The following is an 18,110-nucleotide window of genomic DNA, read 5'->3' as shown; positions in this document are numbered from 1 at the left end:
GTAAAAAGTAAACAGTAAGTAGAGAACAAACAACCTGAAATAAAGCTATATACATTATTGAACATAAGTGTGCTTAATGTTCCCCCAGGGTTCACCAGCAAAATGTCATAGAAAGACACAAAATGATCACAGACACAAAAATGTGCACAAGGAGATGCAAAATGACAAGCAAAAGGGGCAAAATAACCAAAAAGAGAGACAAAAAGCTCCACAAGACTAAATGACTTTTTAAAAAAAAGGAAAAAACTACCACAGACACAAAACGACTACAAATAACTTGGCTGTTTTGTGGCTTTTTTCAATTTGGATGTCTTGCTCATATAAAGGAAAGGTTTTTACATGTGCCCAGGGGCCCATTGTCTAATAATCCATTCATGCCAACATGCCGTAGTTTCTCTTATTACTTAGAAAGGTAATAACGGGGAGTAATATAATATAATATAATATTATATAACTTGAATCTTCCCCATACCTGCCATAGGTCTTATAAATGCTTACACAATCTCTCCCTCTCTCACAAACACTACCACACTGGTTCATGAATGACCTCCCGTCTCCATCACACCCCCACCACCACCCCCACAGTTGGTAGAGTCCGAGACGGAGCATCATGGCGATAGACGGTAAGTACTCGGTCTCAGGTGTCCTGCGGGACTCGTGTGAAACTTTGCCCGGGTCGGAATAAGATCGCCGTTTAAAAACAACAATTTTTTATTGACGGAGCCTCTAATCATTATTATTATTATTTATCCAGTTTCTTTATAAATCACGCCGCGAGTACCGCAGTGCTCCGGAGCTGGGACAGCAGCTAACTAGCTTCACGGGGCTGATGATGCCGAAGCGCGGACACCCGCACTGATGCGGGAATGTTGTGATTTCTCAGCGGCGTGAAGTGATGCTATAAGTGGACAGAGACACAAATGGTCCCGGTGTTTTGGTTCTTCGATTCGCGCTTGTAAAGTAATTGATTAAAACACACATGTAACAGTGTAGTGATTGATTTAAATAATGGCTTTAACTGAAAAATCACAGCAGCATCCGTGGCAACTACTTTTTGTTACTGACTGAACTACATAAATTGGCGGAATAATATAGTTTTAATATTATCGATTTAACAAAAATAATGATTTGAGTTCGAAATTACTCCGCTCTTGTTAAAACCGCTTAATTTTCAGCACGTGCTGATGATGATGCTCTCCCTAATCACCGGAGTGATGTGTCCAGTCAATATAACAGCTCATTACAGGTAATGTGTACAACAAATACAATAGCCTACATGCAGATGGATAAGTGTCCCTTCAAGGTTTTAGTGAAAGTGACCGGGACACCGAGCAGTGACAAAGGCATGTAGCCAGTGAGGAGTACGCGCGTGCCATTCTCCGTCCAGGTACGGACACTGTTCTTATTGTGTCACGTGTAGCCATGCGTGCAGCAGTGTTTGCTGATACACCGTGAGACCTGAGAGAGAGAGCAGGTAGAGTTTCACACAGTCAGCAGCGGTACAGGTCATGGGAATGGAGATATGTAGAATTCATATTTCATATACTTACAACTGAACTGTACATACTGTATGTCTTTAATTAGTATGTGCGTATAACTCACAGGTCCGCTCTTACTAGTTAGAATATAATTGAAAATATTCCGGATTTTCATTTTCATTTTTAAAAATGTAATTATATATTTTGAATTGAAGCTGATTTGTAGCTTTGCAGTTGTCTTAAAGTCCCCCTCAAATCAAAAATGTGTTTTTCATGTTGTTACTTTACATTGATGTTTGACCTTCCCTGGTGCAGAATAATGTATTCGCTGAGTTTGACTCTAAGATTACGAACAGTAGCTCAACCCAAGCCTAAAATAAAGCATAAAAGATTTATTGAAATGTAGGTAGTCTAATGTCTCAATGTACTCTGCAATAGAACATTGAACAACAAATAAACAATTGGAGAATTTATTTTTTTTTGTTTAACAAAATATAATCAAAGATTTTGACTCATTCAACAGCTGAACACACTAGTGGCATTCTTACTACAATGGAAATGAAACGTTGTTCGGAAAGTTTATCCCAACGCTGTTGCAAAATATGTTGAACTTGAAGGTTGCTTTGCTTTCACCTTCTGTCCAGTTCATCTCAAACCAGCTCGATGGGGTTTGAGTCTGGACACTGCTGCTCTTCCATCATCTCATCATCTGTCTATTTCTTTTCCTCTCATCATCTTGCTTTGGGATGAACGCCTCACCAACCAGTCTGTCTTCCTTTTTCTCATCACAGCACTATTTCCTCCAAAAAAGCTTCTGAGGGTACAGTAACACAGTTTGTTCCAACACTGCCTTTATACAGAGGGCTTGTAAGTGATAAACAAAAGTTGGGACACCTGTTTGCATCAACTTTCAATTCTTCATCTGCTTCCACTGCTTCAGGAAAGTTGTAGTTGTTAACCTATTACTTGATCCCTGAAAAAGGCAGTTTGTAAAACTGTAATTTACTTTTTTTTTCATGTTGTGTTATAAAACCTCTGACTGGTAGTGTAGGCAAAGATTATGCTTTGTGCATTTTGGTTTCTGCAAGAAAGGCCAACAGAGAGTTTCTGTACCATTAAGTGAATTGGTCTGCAGAGTGTCTGTCTATCTCAGAGCTTTCTCTTTGCTCTGGCATCAAGTCCGTGCCTCAGACCACTTTCAGCGCCCAATCCCTGATGTGAGGAGAGTGATACAGTAATCCATGAATGACTTGTTTAAAATTTTCTAGTCTATTGTGGGAGTAAAATCGTGTGCTGCAGATTAGAAAATCCGTCAAGAAAGACATTTCCACCATCTTTAATCTCTTCCCAAATTAGATTGATACCGATCTGCTCCTGCCTTCCTCTCACTGTAGACACCTGAATCATTAAATACTGAAGTGTTAAGCCAAAAGGGATAATGTGCAAATGTAAGTGTGTAAGTGCATAAGCCTGTGGGTGTGTGAATGTGTGTGAGTGTCACTATCCTTCATTAACTTAAGCCTCTGTGGATTGAAAAAACTGATAGGTAATAACCATCAGGTTTTGTAATAACGTAATAAAAATGTTCATGTAAGTGAGTAAAAATAGTCAAACTTCAAACACATTTTCACATAATGTTAAAGTTCATATTATTTGTGATGCTATGAATGATCGAGGGCTCATGGTAATTGGACAGCTGTTACCAGGGCTATAGCTACAGTGCTGCTGAGGACACAGAGGTCACGACCTTGATTTCTTCTTTTAGGAATTTAGTGGCTTGAGCAACATGGGAGAGTTTACATTTAAAACTTACCCATGATGGTATGATTTCACAGTTTTAGACTCTTTATCATTTAATTTGACAACCTGTAGGCCGATACATTTTTATTCTTAAAGAGCGTTTTGAAAAAGTATTTTTGTACTTTTATGGTGGAATATTAATATTTGGTCAAGATTTACTGTCGGGGTGCTTTGAACAAATTCAGTTATTTAAATTTTATGAAAGATGCATTATAGTAATAATCACTGCATTTAATAGTTTATGTATAATTTATTACATCAGTGGGCTTTAGCGCAGTTTTGACCCACATACAGAGAACAATTTAAAAACGTATCCCTTTGTAATAGCACTTATTGATGCTATAGAGACGATTCAAGATGACCTACATAGCGCTTGTTCATTCATTTTGAGCTGTTTAAAGTACATTATCTCTGAATGTACCAAATATTTTTTAGAAATATTTCAAAAATCTGGCAAGTACACTGTCTTTCTGACAGTTAGATGAGTACATCAATAATGCTCTCATATCTCTGTACGGAGCTGCAACCAGGTGATGGTTATCTTAGCTTAGCACAAAGACTGGAAACAGGGGAAACTGCTAGCCTAGCTCTGTCTAAAGGTAACAGCCCCCTGCTTCCAGTTTTTATGCTAAGCTAAGCTAGCTTGCTGCTTTTCCCAGCTTCATATTTACCGCACAAACATAAGAGTGGCATCAGTCTTCTCATCCAACTGCAAGAAAATGCATATTTCCCAAAATGTCAAACTATTCCTACTATTGCTTTGAACTTCCATGCACAGATATTGTACACTTTATTTTTCCGAACACATCTACTTAATTGGCAAATTTCTGTTAGCTTGATATCCAAAATGACCCCATTTTTTTTTTTTTTCAGTCGGTTCCAGCTAATCAGGTTTATGTTTGCTGACATGACGACCATCTGCCAGCTCTTCTAACCTGAGGCCTGAGCATATGTTTCTACAGTACATGAAGTCATACTTTAACCTCTGACTCCTTTTCATCCGTCTCTTTCTCTCAGGAGGGGGCAGAAACTGTGGTGTTCATGAGCTCATCTGTGCCAGACGAGGTAAGGCCATGTTACAGCCGAGCTTATCCCTGTACTTGAGCTTCTCAATAAGCATATGAGTGCATTTTATTAGTGTGTGTTTGTTTGTTTGTTTGACCCTGATGGTCTGTTTGGCAGGATGACTGAATGCAGGGAATTTCTACGTCCAAATATTTAGCCTGAGCTCTCAACATCCCTCTTTCCTGTGGATATTCGCTGAAGTTTAGTGTATAGGAAGTTTTTCTATATAGACTCCAGAAAGCATAATGTCTGTGTGTGAATTATGCATGGCATATCAAGTTTTAGTTCACTTCAGCAAAAGACGGCAGCTGTGTGTTCATGATTTATTCAGCGTGGAGGTTTTGTTTCGTATCAGAGGTGCATGTGTAAGCAACATTTCCAGATTGTCTACCTACTTTTTAAACAAGCATGTCGTATAAACAACAGCGGAGTTAAATATGCAGTTGTCTAAAACCTGGGGTAAAAGTGGGATAAGTTATTACACAATTAAACTAAAGAAGGCCAAACGTCATGATGAGGAACTTTTACATAACTTGTTTCCATCTGTGACCCATTTCTGTAGAAACATGACATAATAATTTGTTTATTTGACACAAACATTTCATCGATATGAGCTCACATTTCTCTGAGGTTGTTATTCGTTCCCTGTTTTTACATTGCATGGCTGAGCAGCTGCGCTTTCATGTTTGTTAGTCAGCTTGCTGGAATCGTTACCTGTAAAAAAAAAAACAAAAAGAAAACGGCAGATTGAATCCTGAGGCTCATTTCAGAGACCTGAGTTCAGACTCGATTCACACGCTGCAAAAAACAGATTTATTCAGATTTATTACTGTTATATCTTCTTGTTTATCCTTTTCAGACGCACAAATCGCACATGCACACACACCCGGTGAGGATGGGATTGGGTGAGAGAGGGGAGTTAAAAGGCGGAGAAAGAGTTAAAGTTAAACTTTGATCTACTCTGCTGGGAAGAGAAATATCAAGTCTGTCCTGAGAGTCATGAGATTTACACAAAAAAAATAACATATAGCGGGGTGAGATCTCTGAAGGGCCGACTTGCTGCCACTCCACTTTACAGTGTACGTTGACGGCGGGATCAGGTTACTTTAGGTGTCTAAATTATTCAGCTGTCGTTGACATTTACAGAGCAGGGCCATGTATGAAGTGTCATCACACCGCGGGGCGCAGGGCCATAAGCTGTTCATTTTCGACAGACGGGCTGTTGCGCCTGCGGCTGCAGAGGTCAGTCTGGCTCAATCAACACAACTGTCAGCAGTGAGAGTTGATACGTAAGCCTGGCAAGTGCTGGACGGGACTAAGTGTAAGGGATTTATTACATGTCGGATTACTTCAGAGCAGGACAGCTTTGTTTTTAAATTTTCTGAGACCATTCGCTATCTATAGTTGCAGAAGTAGTGGTAGTGCTTTTTGGGAGCAGCTGCCTTTAAATAGGATATTCATTTAGAGAAGGTAAGCCTCTGCCGCCACATCACTCTCTTATCTCTCTCCTACTTCTCTTGCCATTCTTGGGAATTTAGCATTCATCATTTTGGCAGTCTGCAGCAAGCAAGCACTAGTTGTCAGGCTGCAGTGGTCTCTGCCTGTTGCCATGGTGAAACAAGTCTGTCCATAGTAAGTTCAGTCTGTAGTCAGGAGCTTTGACAAAGTATGCCTCTGTTTTTCTCTCTTCCTCTTTCATTTGTGCTCTCAGGGAAATACCAGTTCTCACACAGTTGACCCATTTAATCAGTAATTGGTGATGAGTGTTTTGGATACGAGCACCTGCTACAACCCACATGCTGCAACATTTGGGCTGTGTCTGCTTCACCAGACGCATTGGCCTGAAATGCACCACCATTTTATTTCCTTGGGTTTTTTTTATAGCGCTGCAACTAATGATTATTTTCATTATTAATTAGTCTGATGAATGCTTTCTTAAGTGATCGGTTAACTGTTTGGACTTTTCTATAAAACATCAGAAAATAATGAAAAACGCCCCACACAATTTCCTAAACCCAGTGTGGTGGCTTCAAATTGCTTGTTCCAATTAACAGCCACAATAAAAACCCATAATTATCAATTTACAGTCACATAAAACAGGAAATCCTCCAAATTTGAGAAGCTAGAAATTAGGAATGTCAGATATTTCTGCTTGAAAAAATGGATAAAGTAGATGATCAGAATAGTTGAAGATCCCTTATTGTCAGTTGACTAATTGATTCAGCTCTAGTTGTTTATTTATTCAACCTTTGTTTAACCAGGAATGCCACAATGACATTAACAATCAACAGTATTCTGGTCAAGATAGGCAGAGTTACAGAATAACAATAAGAAAAAGTCTAATAAATCTAATAAAATACTAACAAATTCATTGTCGAACATGGGGATCAAAAACTGTATAATACCTGATTTATGTGCCTCAAAGCTCAGACTCGTCTTATTGCTGAACCTCACCTGCAGTACGCTTTACTCTATAAGCTGCCCCTTTTCCACTGAGGCATTTGGCCTTTAGATATGCCGTTCATGCTTTACTGTCCACCGACTTCTCCTTTTCTTCAGCTATTACACTGCAGTGTGTCTGTGTTGTAGCCTATTAAGTGCAGGCCCAGTGCGATTTTGCTGGGTTTACTGAGTCTATGTTTCAGTCAGATACAGTCCCTTTGAGGCTGTCATAAAAATAGCACATCAGCAGCAACTGGGCTGCATGGTTACATGGAGTGTGGTTGGCCTATATACAGCGCTGTAGATTGTATCTATTATGCCTTTGAAGTGGGAAAACCACTGACTGTTGAAAACTACAATAGCTAATGCTCCCCTGACAAGGCAACATTTTAGGAGTTAGATTCCAAAAAAAGATGCATATCATCAAACCAAATGATTTATGATATCAAAGTAGAGTTGTTTACAGCCTTTAAAAGCCAATCGTCCAAAATAGCATTTTGTTTTAGCTTGCAGCCATCTGTGTTTCTTTTTATTTATAGTCATGGGGACATTTTTCCTTTGGTTGACTTTGGGAATTTAACTGCTACATCAGTATTGCTTATGTTTGTCTGTGTCTAATTTGTTTTCTGTGTCTCTTTTTTCCATCTGTCTTTTCTTTTCCTCTTTTCTCTTCCCTCCCTCTTCCCTTCCTTCCCTCCTCCTCAGTCTCTCCTGAGCTTCTGGGTGTCCTGTCTTCCATTGCAGCCTTCATGGCGTTGATGGCTCTGTTTTTTCTTTACCTCAGCAACAAGCTGTCAGTGGGGAGTCCTGAAGATCTGTCACATCTCAGTGGCTATAAGAACGCCCAGCCAGGTACTCAACGCACTTACAGAGTTACCACAGTGGTCACACTTACACACACATTAGGAGGATTATTGGCTTTGTTGCGGTTCTGCAATAGCACTTAGGAATTTTGAAATTTACCATCCTGTTCCTAATCCTCAGACACCTACAGCCAAAACAGAAACACAACAACAAATAAAGAAACAAAAAACAGAACAACATGCTGCTGCTCTTGAAGTCTTGAAGCACAAGCTTTGTGTTTATCTTAAATTCATTATCAGATTATTGGATGTATATAAAGCTATAGCAACACCACCTGCACCTAGGTAATGCTCACTTTTATGATGTCATGACCATAGTGCATCTCATGGCTGGTGCCCAGACACCTAGGCCACCAATTTGATATTATTTTATATGTCAACAACATACACACAACAGACTTCTTCCAATAATTGACCAAAAAAAACAAAAAATAAAAAAAAATAAAAGAAAAACAATCCAATAAAATCCATAATAAAATAATTTAAGACAGAATAGAATGACATTTAAAAATTAGAATAAATTAAATGAAATCCATAAAGTGAAAATAAAATACAAATATACAAACATAATAAATACAATAACATGATAAATACTTAGAAATACAATAATAAATTGCACCGCCAGTACTTGTAATACCACAGTACATTCACACATCTCTCCTCAGTCTCATGAGCACAAACTGACAGAGAGGTGAGGCTTTTATAAGCCATGTTATGATTTTAACATCTTTAATGTGGTTTAAAACTGAAATTCAATGATAATTCTGGTTTATTACAAGTTGAGTCTTTTTTTTTGTAGTCTTGCGCACCGTTCTCATCGGTTAAAATAACACTGTACGTGCTGAGTAGTTGAGTAATGAGATCTGTGAATGTGGCACAATCATAGGAACATGAGCATTCAAACAGCTTAACTTCAATTACTGGGCAGAGAAAGCAAATGGTAGTGGCTGTTTGGTAAATACAGTGCTTTCCTTTACAAAAGATCCACTACAAAAATGTCTGACATTTATTTTATAGAATACAAATAGCTAAATGAAAAACAGTGTGAGAGAGTTCTTGTTAGAAAACATGTCTTACAAACATGTCATATTGTTGTGCATGTATGTGTTGGTCTCAGCACACACTGTGATGCTGGCACCGCACCCTGCTAACAACCACATGTCCGTGTCAGTGCCTCTGATGAGCTAATCTAGTGGTCAGCGTGGTGACGAGCGCCCCGGCTGAGAGATGGCCTTCTTCAAGAGCTTCCAGCAGACCCTCCCATCTGTCAACATTTCCTCCATCCTGGACTCGGTCACCAGCCGCGTGGACGACTTGGCCAACGCCGTCAGCGATGTCACTTACGCTGTCAGCGACCAGCTGACTGAGCAGGTCACCACTATCATCAACAAGGTGCAAGAGGAGGAAGATGGGGAAAACAACAGCAGCGGGCAGGGGTCTGGTCAGGCTGCCACAGCACAGGAAGGAAAGGCCAGCAGCATGTGGCAAATGTCCAGAGACTCTGAAACAGGTAACACGGTTTCCAAAAACAACCAACCCGGTGATTCAGCAGAGGCAGAGTGCACTCAGAGCCAGCTGGAGTGGGAATGGAGGGACGGGTGCTGGCGGGTTAAAAAGACAGAAGCTGAGTTAGCAGAGGAAGAGAAGAGGAAGAAAGAAGAGCAGGAGCTTCAGGAAAAGAGAGAGCAGAGGAGAAAAGAAAGGAGGGAGAAGCAGCTGGAGAAAGAAGCCAAATCTCAGAGAAAGAAAGAGGAATCCCAAGAGGGAGAGCGAGAGGAGGAAGCTGATGAGAAGAGAGACGACAGCAGAGGACAAGCCAGAAAGGCGAGCGACAGTGGAGACCAATCAGCTGCGCAGCAGAGAAGCGATGACTGTGGTGAAGCTCCTCGTTCACCTGGCCCCGACACTGAAAGCAGGATATCAAAACAGAAGAAGAAAAAAGAAGAGGGAGAAGAGAAGGAGGAAGAAAAGGAGAACAGCGCGGAGAGAGAGGGAGACGACGAGGAAGAGGCTGAGCTTTCCAGAAAGTCTTCAACAGTGAAAAAGAAAAAGTCAGACAAGAAGAAGGCAAAAGGCGCAAAAGAGGATTCAAAGAAATCAGAAAAAGCCTCAGATGTGGCCAAAAAGAAGGAGAAAGGCAAGAAGAGCAAGAAGAAAAAGAAAGGCAACCAAGGTTAGAGGGTGTGCCGACTCTCTCTCACCACTACTCTTTGTATTTCTTCTTCCTCTTCGCTTGTTTTGAAAATCTTCACATCGCTGAATCTCTGAAGCATCTGCATCTCAGCTCCTGTGCTCTTTGCCTCTTCGGGGCATCACACCGTACATGTCGTGTTTTGCGAGATAAATGTAATGTTTGAACTAAAGCGTGCGTGTGTTGTGTGCAGAGGGAGTTTTATCAGACAGCGAGGAGGACAGAGGCCCCGAGGCCGTGGCCCAGCAGGACACAACCTCTGTGTGGAGCAGCAAACGCAAAGGGTCCACTGAGCAGGGAGGATACAGCAGCGAGGCCTCCAGTGAACAAGGTGGGAACATCGTTAGCTATAAATGCTTGTCACTTGAAACTCAGCTTTTTCATATCTTGAAATGTATTATTATTACTGAGTAATTGTTTTTTTTTTCTCATGCTGGGAGTTTCAGGTGAATTTGGTTTTATCTAAGCTTCTCAAATGACTGATTTCCCCTTATATTTCATGCTAAAGAAGTAGGTCAACATTATGGTTCACATGGTTTCTCAATCTCTCTAAAGAGCTACAGTAGATAGATCAATCTCTGTGAATGCTGTACAAATATGCATGAAAATATGAAGCTGCCATCAGCAGACAGTTAGCTTAGCTTAGCACAAAGACCGGAACTAAAGCCTCCTACTAGCAGCTCCAAAGATCGCTAATTGCCACGTTAATCTCATTTGTTTAAAACATACAAAACCAAAGTGTAAAAAACAACAGGGGTTATGTGCTGGAACATTTCTTGGCCCAGAGGTGCTGGTAGGTGGATTTCATTAGCTGTTTCCGCCTGTTTTCATGCTAGGTTAAGCTAACTGGCTGCTGGCTACAGCTTCATGTTTTCATGTACTGTAGTATTTACCTTCATTTAACAGATAGCTGTCAAGAGATCAGCAAGAGAGCAAAATATTTTCACAAAATGTGGAACTGTTCCTTTAACTGTCTTTTAATTTAATTTAATTTAATTTAATTTAATTTAATTTAACTTTTACTACATAGCACAATAATATACAGTAAGATGCCACATTGTGAATGGATGCATCAATGAAGTATTTAAAATAACAACATGGGCTTGTAAAGATGGACTCACCCGTGGGTCTGGCACAGTTTAAGAGGTTAACTCTGTGGTAGACTGTATGTTGCATGCATAATGAGTATCTCTGCAGAGCACAGTATGTCTCCAGTAACACTCCTTCCATCTCACATTACTCCTTCTGTATCACTGTGTCATGTCAGCAGCCAACAGCATCCAGAGGATAAAGAAAGATTCCTCTCTTACTGAGCTTCAGCCTCCTCCGTACCAGGACAAGGGCCCGGCGGCCTGCGTGTCCTCTCGTTCCCGCTCAGAGCGAGGGGTTCGGAGGGTGTCGTCCCCGCAACGCTGCGACAGCCCCCGCTGCTCCAGTGAGGCCAGTGTGGACCAGGACACTGAGAGCTACCTCAACAAAGGCTGTGAGGAGGACATACCCAGTGACAGCACCGCTGTTCTGGGACCAGAGGTGAGATCATAGTTACTGAATGTTCCCCCCTCTGTGCCGTAAAGCAGAACATGACAGAACAACGTTTTAGATCTGTACAGCTCTGTAGTTCACCATGCACATAGTATAAAAAGTGAGAAGGTGCAAATAACTGAATTATAATTATGGACAACACAAACAATAATAATACACTTTGTTTCTTGCAGCAGGAAATACAAAAATTCAGTTTAAACTAATCTGCCTTTTAAAAAAATCTGCGTATTTTATTGTGAAAATCAGAAAAAACTGAGAAGCTGAGACAGATACGGTGAAGTATTTAAAAGTGCAGTTAGTACAAATAAAATAATCTAGTAAAGTTTAACCAGATGCACATGCTGACACCATCACTTATCTGACATTAACGCTAATCTCAATGAAGTGAGAGTAAATAAAAACTGATGAATACTTATGAGGAGTTATACGTAGCAACTGTTTCAGGCCTCTCTCTCTTCCTTCACTGATTCTCTCTTCATGTCAGGATGGCTCTGGGCCTCAGCTCCCCACAGCCTACGAGCCAGAGCCCCTCGCCAAATACGGCACGCTGGACGTCGCTTTCGAGTACGACTCCAGCGAGCAGTGGTTGGCCGTCACGGTCACCGCGGCGACGGACATCCCTGCCCTCAAACAGACAGGAAACATCTCATGGCAGGTCCACCTGGTCCTGCTGCCAACCAAGAAGCAGCGGGCCAAGACTGGCGTACAGAAGGGCCCGTGTCCTGTCTTCACGGAGACATTCAAGTTTTCTAGAGTGGAACAGGAGGCTCTGGGGGATTACGCTGTTCGCTTCCGCCTGTACAGCATCAGGCGGATGAAAAAAGAGAAGGTCCTGGGAGAGAAGGTGTTCTACCTGACTAAGCTGAACCTGCAGGGCAAGATCGCTCTACCTGTCACCCTGGAGCCCGGCTCCGAACTTACAGTGAGAACACTTTGTGCATTTATATTTTGTGCAATGCACAGTTCTGTCTGTAAGAAATGTGATGCTGGATTGACAGTGAACAAATGTCAACTGTAGACGTGTTTCTACTTCTACCACCACAAATTAGTCAAGGGCAACTAATTACTATTTTCATTACTGATTGTTTTCTAAATTAAATTAATTTCTAAAACTTAAAAAAATGTTTTTAAAAATACCCATTGTTACTGTGAAGCTTTCATACATATTGTTTGGTCCAAAACCCAGCAATATTCAATTTATTACTAAATTTATTATTAAATATTTGTGTTTTTTCCTTGAAAAATGACTTTGATGTTTAATGGATTATCAAAAGAAATACCAATTAATTGCCTGTGAATTGAAAAATCAGTTAATAAACTCAACCTCTCATTGGAGCCGTGCTGCTAACATGGCCGTAAAGTTCTTTATGTAACTTGGTGACCTGATTTTTCCACGTGAAGGTCAAAAAACATTGGAACGCCTTCATCTTCAGTGATGACTTCAGACCGTGGAAGACTTTGTACATACTGTAATAATCCCAGTGACACCTTCCATCTTCTTTGACTTACTCTTTGCGTTTCGTGTGGCAGGGCTGCGGCTCTCTGGTGAGCGTGTCACGCAGTGCAGGAGCTCTGTCCTACCGCTCCACTGAGGACTCGTCCTTGCCGGAGATCCTGCTGGGTCTCATCTACAACTCTGCCACAGGCCGGCTGTCTGCTGAGGTCATCCAGGGAAGCCACTTCAAAACCACAGCGTCCGATAAGCCCGTCAGTGAGTACAAAAGCTGCCATGTTTAATATGCATTTCATTGTGGGGTTTTTTGTGCCAGCTTCGAACAGTAAAACTCTCCCTTGTATTATCCCTAACTCTCAAGGGTGCCGATACACCAGGCAATTGTTTTGGCAGAGCAGATGGGCAAAACTCTCAGCAGCATGTAACGAAAACAAATTGTGAACAATTACATTTAAATGTTTCCTGGAAACCTTTTTTTTTTTTTTTTTTTTCCAAAGTGATTAAAGCCATAATGCCAAAGCAATTGCCGCTTATCAGAGTTTCCCATGAAACCTGACCTTCTGGTGTGTAATCTGTTATTTCTGACTGCTACGTCTCTTTCTTCTTTCCAACCTTGTGTGGTGTGTGTGTTTTTGTGTGTGTGTGTGTGTGTGTGTGTGTGTCACAGATGGTCTGTTTTGTTGTATAAAACACTTTGTAGGGGGACAGCTTTATATCATGAGAGGTAAGTAACCAGTGATTTACTTGTAACCTCTGGGTAATCAGTGATAAAAATATTTGAGTTATTGGTTCATTGGATAAGATAAAAAAAAAGGGCTGGTTTATCTATATATAATAAGATATGTACTTCTTGTGGTGTCTGGCCAAGCAGAAAGTTTTGGTTTCTGTGTCCAGTTTTGAATATTGAACATTCAATTCTTTGACGACATAAGTTCAACATTTTGGGAAGTAGGCTTATTAGTTTTCTTGCCAAGAGCCAGATGAGTGATACAACTCCCGTGTACGTATTAAATTTGCCACTAGCTCTGTAAAGCTCACTAATGAAGACGTTATATCTCTTTGTTTAATGTTGAACTAGTTTCAGCAAGGTCTTATCTATGAATGCATATATTTACATGTCCATATTCATGTAACTTTTCATAACACATGCAGTCTGTGAATGTTCTACATGGTGCTAGTGTCCCGCAGGCAGAACAGTAGGTTAAAGGTTAAAACATTTCAACAGCAACATGTATTTCCAAATCAGTGTTGTTGTTACTCTGAATAATTCACAGACCACACTATAACCAGTTTACAGCTGTTTTTTATTTGGTAGAAAGTACTTCAAATGAAAACTATCCACAGTGTGGATAAAAAAACAGGACAAATACAACGAAAACTCTTCATTGATAGATAAAACAAGGGACACGTGTGAAAATATATACTTTACTGCTGCACAGCATCGAACATTTTCTCAGTACTCATGTCCCACCACTTGATGGCACTCTCTCACCGTTCTCCCACGACTCCTTTCAGACACCTATGTGAAGCTCACCATGCTGGACTCCAAGGGGAAGGAGATGTCCAAGTGTAAGACGGCCGTGTGCCGCGGCCAGCCCAACCCCACCTACAAGGAGACGTTCGTGTTCCAGGTTGCGCTCTTCCAGCTGTCCGAGGTGTCCCTGGTGGTGTCGGTGTTCTGCCGCCGGAGCAGCATGAGGCCCAGGGAGAGGCTGGGCTGGGTCTCCCTGGGCCTCAACAGCACCGGCGAGGACCAGCAGGCCCACTGGACAGAGATGAAAGAGGCGGAGGGACAGCAGGTCTGCCACTGGCACACACTCTCCGACACATAGAAGGAAGACTCAGAAAGACTGAATTTATATTAACAGCATTCCCTGGGCGTTCAGAGTTTTTGGCGCGGGGAGGAAGCACCTTGTGAGAGAGAAGTGTGTGTGTGCGTATGTGTGTGTGTGTGTGTGTGTATATGCGTGTATGTGTGTATGTATGTGTGTGTGTGTGTGTGTGTGTGTGTGTGTGTGTGTGTGTGTGTGTGTGTGTGTGTGTGTGTGTGTGTGTGCTGCATACAGGTGTGAGGGCATGGGTTCCCAGTCTTCACTGCCAGAGACTGCATGAATACCCTTTAATCTGCCACTTTTCTCTAGAGGCAGACACACTGACTGACTTTATCGGTGGAGGTGTAAACTCCAGCTCCAGCCTCTGTACTGACAGAACAAAATGATGGCAGACTAAAAACAATTAATGACATTATTATGACTGAAATAACAAAGAACAGAAGGAAACAGCAAAATGACTACAGCAAAAACCTGCATGTACACTTACTGTTTACAGGACAATGTTAAGACACTACCAAACATTTTCTGTCTCTGAAACTTGGACCAAAGAGCTCGGTCCAGGACTAGCAGACTCCTCCCTGTCTCTTCTGGGCTTCTCTGGACTTCAGCTGCCACCAGCATACCAGACATTTCTCTATCAGTCATAGCCATTGACAAAAGAGAATGCAATGAAATGACTGTTACTAAAGGCCTACAACATGCTGCAACTACGCTTACAAGCTATGCTTTGTACAGTTTGTTTACATGCACATGACATTATGCAAGATCCATTCATTGGTTTCCCCTCTTTATTTATTTGGATTATCAGTCAAATGGTTTACCAGTTTTTTGAGTTATGTGTTACATGATGTCTTTTATTTTTTATTATCGTGGTCTTGCATAACTCAGTACACTATGCATCTGACGCCACTTTAAACGAGAGGAATGAAACTCTGACTTGTGCTCGCTGAGTCTCTTACAGAATTGGACACAGCTCTGCATGCCACTGGTATCAAAGAGCAGCTTCCTTTCCTGTGTAATACAGATTGAGCCTGTTTCACCATTCAGCCTTCTGACAACTCAGCCATGTTCATTCATGTAGAAACACGGTGCTTCCCGCTGAGGAGGAATATGCAAAAGCTTGTGCAGTCCAATAAATCTGGCTGTTTCTCTGAGGCAGCGCCGATGACAGCCTCAGCTGTGTTCGCTGTGGAGGGAGTTGGAGTGGCACAAAAAAAAAAAAAAAAATTACAGGAAAATCATATTTTCTCATTACAAGGAAATGGACGACGTATTATTGAATAAAAGCTTAAATAAATGAAAATCATTGTCCAGAACTGTGAGAAATCTGGTTGTACCTGCGCTGTCTTGATCTGGCACAGAGCCAACGTTGAACTCCCATCAGACAAGAAAGAAGCTATGAGTCAGAAAATCCCCAGAAGGACTACCGAAGACCACCACACCCATGACTCGGTAAAAAGCAAACCCCTCCCCTCCCATCGCTCTGCTGAGTGAAGTTTAGGGGTGTGGGATGCGTTTTTCTTTCCCCTTGTCCCGGTGATGTCACATTCGAACCCCGGTTCTGGGTAAGGGGTGCTGCAACCAACCACACCTCATCCCTTCGCTTCTCCCGCTGGAGCCAAACTTCTACAGTTTTATTCCTTATAAGATTATTTCACAAGGCTGAATGAAAACCAGATGTCTAGCGTTCCTGCCAGATAAACAATTGGCTTTTGATTGCAGAAAGGGGAATATCAGTCACTGGAGTGCTTTTATCACAAGTGGGGCTTGCATTTTGTTCTCAGCACAATTTGTGCATAACCAGCATTTACAACCGTTAAAAGAATAGTTTGACATTTTGGGAGATACGCTTATTAACTGTTCTGCTGATAGTTAGATGAGTACATGGGGAAACAGGGGGAAACAATGAGCATGGCTGTAGTCTTGTTGTCACTTTGAGACTCCAGGGAGTTACTGCTACTGGCCAAGAAATAGTTCCTCACATAAATCCCCCTTAAAATCACAAGGAGTTATTTTTACACTTTGTTTTATTTCATTCAACAAATGAGATGTCACATGTTAAGAAATGAGCTTTAGAGGTGCTGGTAGGCAGATTTTATTAACTTTGGACAGAACCACGCTATCTCTTCTTATTTTAAGCTACATGTTTCATGGACAGATGTGAGAGTGGTGCCGGTCTTTCCTTTACGATACTGTGTACATTCAAGGGTTAATTATCTCTCATTTTAATAAAGGCTACAGGGTAGGTCACTCCTCTCAATAGGTGCCATTATAAAGGAAGATGTTTATTTTACATTGCTCTCTGTATGTAGGTCAAAAATGTACAAATAAATTATACATATACTGTGTAATCTATTATACATATTAAATACAGTAGCTCTGTCCAGAGATGATGAAATCCACCTACCAGCACCTCTAAACCTCACAAGTTAACACACTATATCTTGTTTGTTGTGTTTTACACTTTGGTTGTTGTACAGGGATTATTATGTGCCTGACTATTTCGTAGCCAAGTGTCAATGCTGGTTGTCAACCAACATTCCCGTCCACGTCTCCATGTAAAATGGCAGATTTGCATTTTAACACTTCAGTTTTTTAACGGTGAGAAAAAAAAAAAAAACAGGATAAAAGGTGTTAAATTAGTGAGCTTTAGATTCACCTATGGGTTTTGAGAGTACTTCTCAAAAACGTAAAGCTACTGTAAGTATAATATTGGAAGCAAAATATACAAGTAAAGATTGTTCACTTTTAGTCCTACTTAAACTTAGGACTTAATACAATTTATTAAACTTCTTTTGACTCTAAAAGTTCTGTTAGTCGTAAGAGCTCCTGAGGTCTCTTATGACAGATCTGCAGCACAGAAACAGAGCCTGTTTTCTGTCTGATAATAAGAATAATATTCATAAAGTAACTGAGGCAGTATGATTAAGGACATTTGACAGCGTGTTACACCACGTTTTCATCTCTTTCCTGTTTTTTTTTGCCATTTATGCAAACAAACTAGAATAAATCTGGCATTGAATTTATTTGTAATCACTGTCTAAGTACCTTCATTTCCTGCACTCATCAGTCTGGTACTTAATTCTCCTGATATGATCTCTCTGATGTACCTCTTCTACCAACAGCAGAACTTTCATTTACAACAGATGTCTTATTGTTTCATACATTCCTATTTTATACATGATATTGTTGTTCATTTTTAATGTTAATTATTCTTGACTTCACACAAATAAAATGGGCTTTTTAAAATATTATATGTGTCCTTGCAGAATAACATACTACTGAATAAACCAATAAAAGAATGTACAACATGGCAGATGTAGGGTCAATCTATATCTGATTGGTTATTCCTCCTCCGAGTGTATATGTGATTAATCATGATCAATTGAGCTGCTCTCAAAAGTTGTTTTAACACGAACATGAGTCACTTGAAAATGTGTCTTA

At 40.8% G+C, this 18,110-nt stretch overlaps 1 protein-coding gene across 6 annotated transcripts; it reads left to right on the top strand.

Moving 5' to 3' along the window:
* The first annotated feature begins 10 nt into the window (after positions 1-10).
* On the top strand, positions 11-17,918 carry syt14b (synaptotagmin XIVb). 6 transcript variants are annotated; one of them, XM_056404517.1, is made up of 10 exons: positions 435-623; positions 4,296-4,343; positions 7,570-7,637; positions 8,820-9,821; positions 10,033-10,170; positions 11,107-11,369; positions 11,866-12,303; positions 12,912-13,092; positions 13,502-13,558; positions 14,350-17,918. In XM_056404517.1, the coding sequence occupies exons 4-10, from the start codon at positions 8,876-8,878 to the stop codon at positions 14,664-14,666; spliced, it is 2,340 nt and encodes a 779-aa protein (XP_056260492.1). In that variant the 5' UTR covers positions 435-623; positions 4,296-4,343; positions 7,570-7,637; positions 8,820-8,875; the 3' UTR covers positions 14,667-17,918. The 6 variants fall into 6 exon arrangements, with proteins under 6 accessions (XP_056260497.1, XP_056260492.1, XP_056260494.1 ...); XM_056404522.1 differs by lacking the exon at positions 8,820-9,821 and having other exon boundaries at positions 11-623; positions 7,491-7,637; XM_056404519.1 differs by having other exon boundaries at positions 436-623; positions 7,570-9,821; positions 11,110-11,369.
* Positions 17,919-18,110: the final 192 nt, after the last annotated feature.

The sequence above is a fragment of the Seriola aureovittata genome, chromosome 19 (assembly GCF_021018895.1).
Source record: "Seriola aureovittata isolate HTS-2021-v1 ecotype China chromosome 19, ASM2101889v1, whole genome shotgun sequence".
In the NCBI taxonomy this organism is placed as follows: Eukaryota; Metazoa; Chordata; class Actinopteri; order Carangiformes; family Carangidae; genus Seriola; species Seriola aureovittata.
The sequence above is the reverse complement of the archived record's forward strand: the minus strand, read 5'-3'. Positions and strand labels throughout refer to the sequence as shown.

Coding starts and splice junctions, on each gene's coding strand:
- syt14b (XM_056404517.1), top strand. CDS start 8,876: ATGGCCTTCTTCAAGAGCTTCCAGCAGACCCTCCCATCTGTCAACATT. Junction 11,370..11,865: donor CCGCTGTTCTGGGACCAGAG/GTGAGATCATAG, acceptor TCTTCATGTCAG/GATGGCTCTGGGCCTCAGCT. Junction 13,093..13,501: donor AGCGTCCGATAAGCCCGTCA/GTGAGTACAAAA, acceptor TGTGTGTCACAG/ATGGTCTGTTTTGTTGTATA.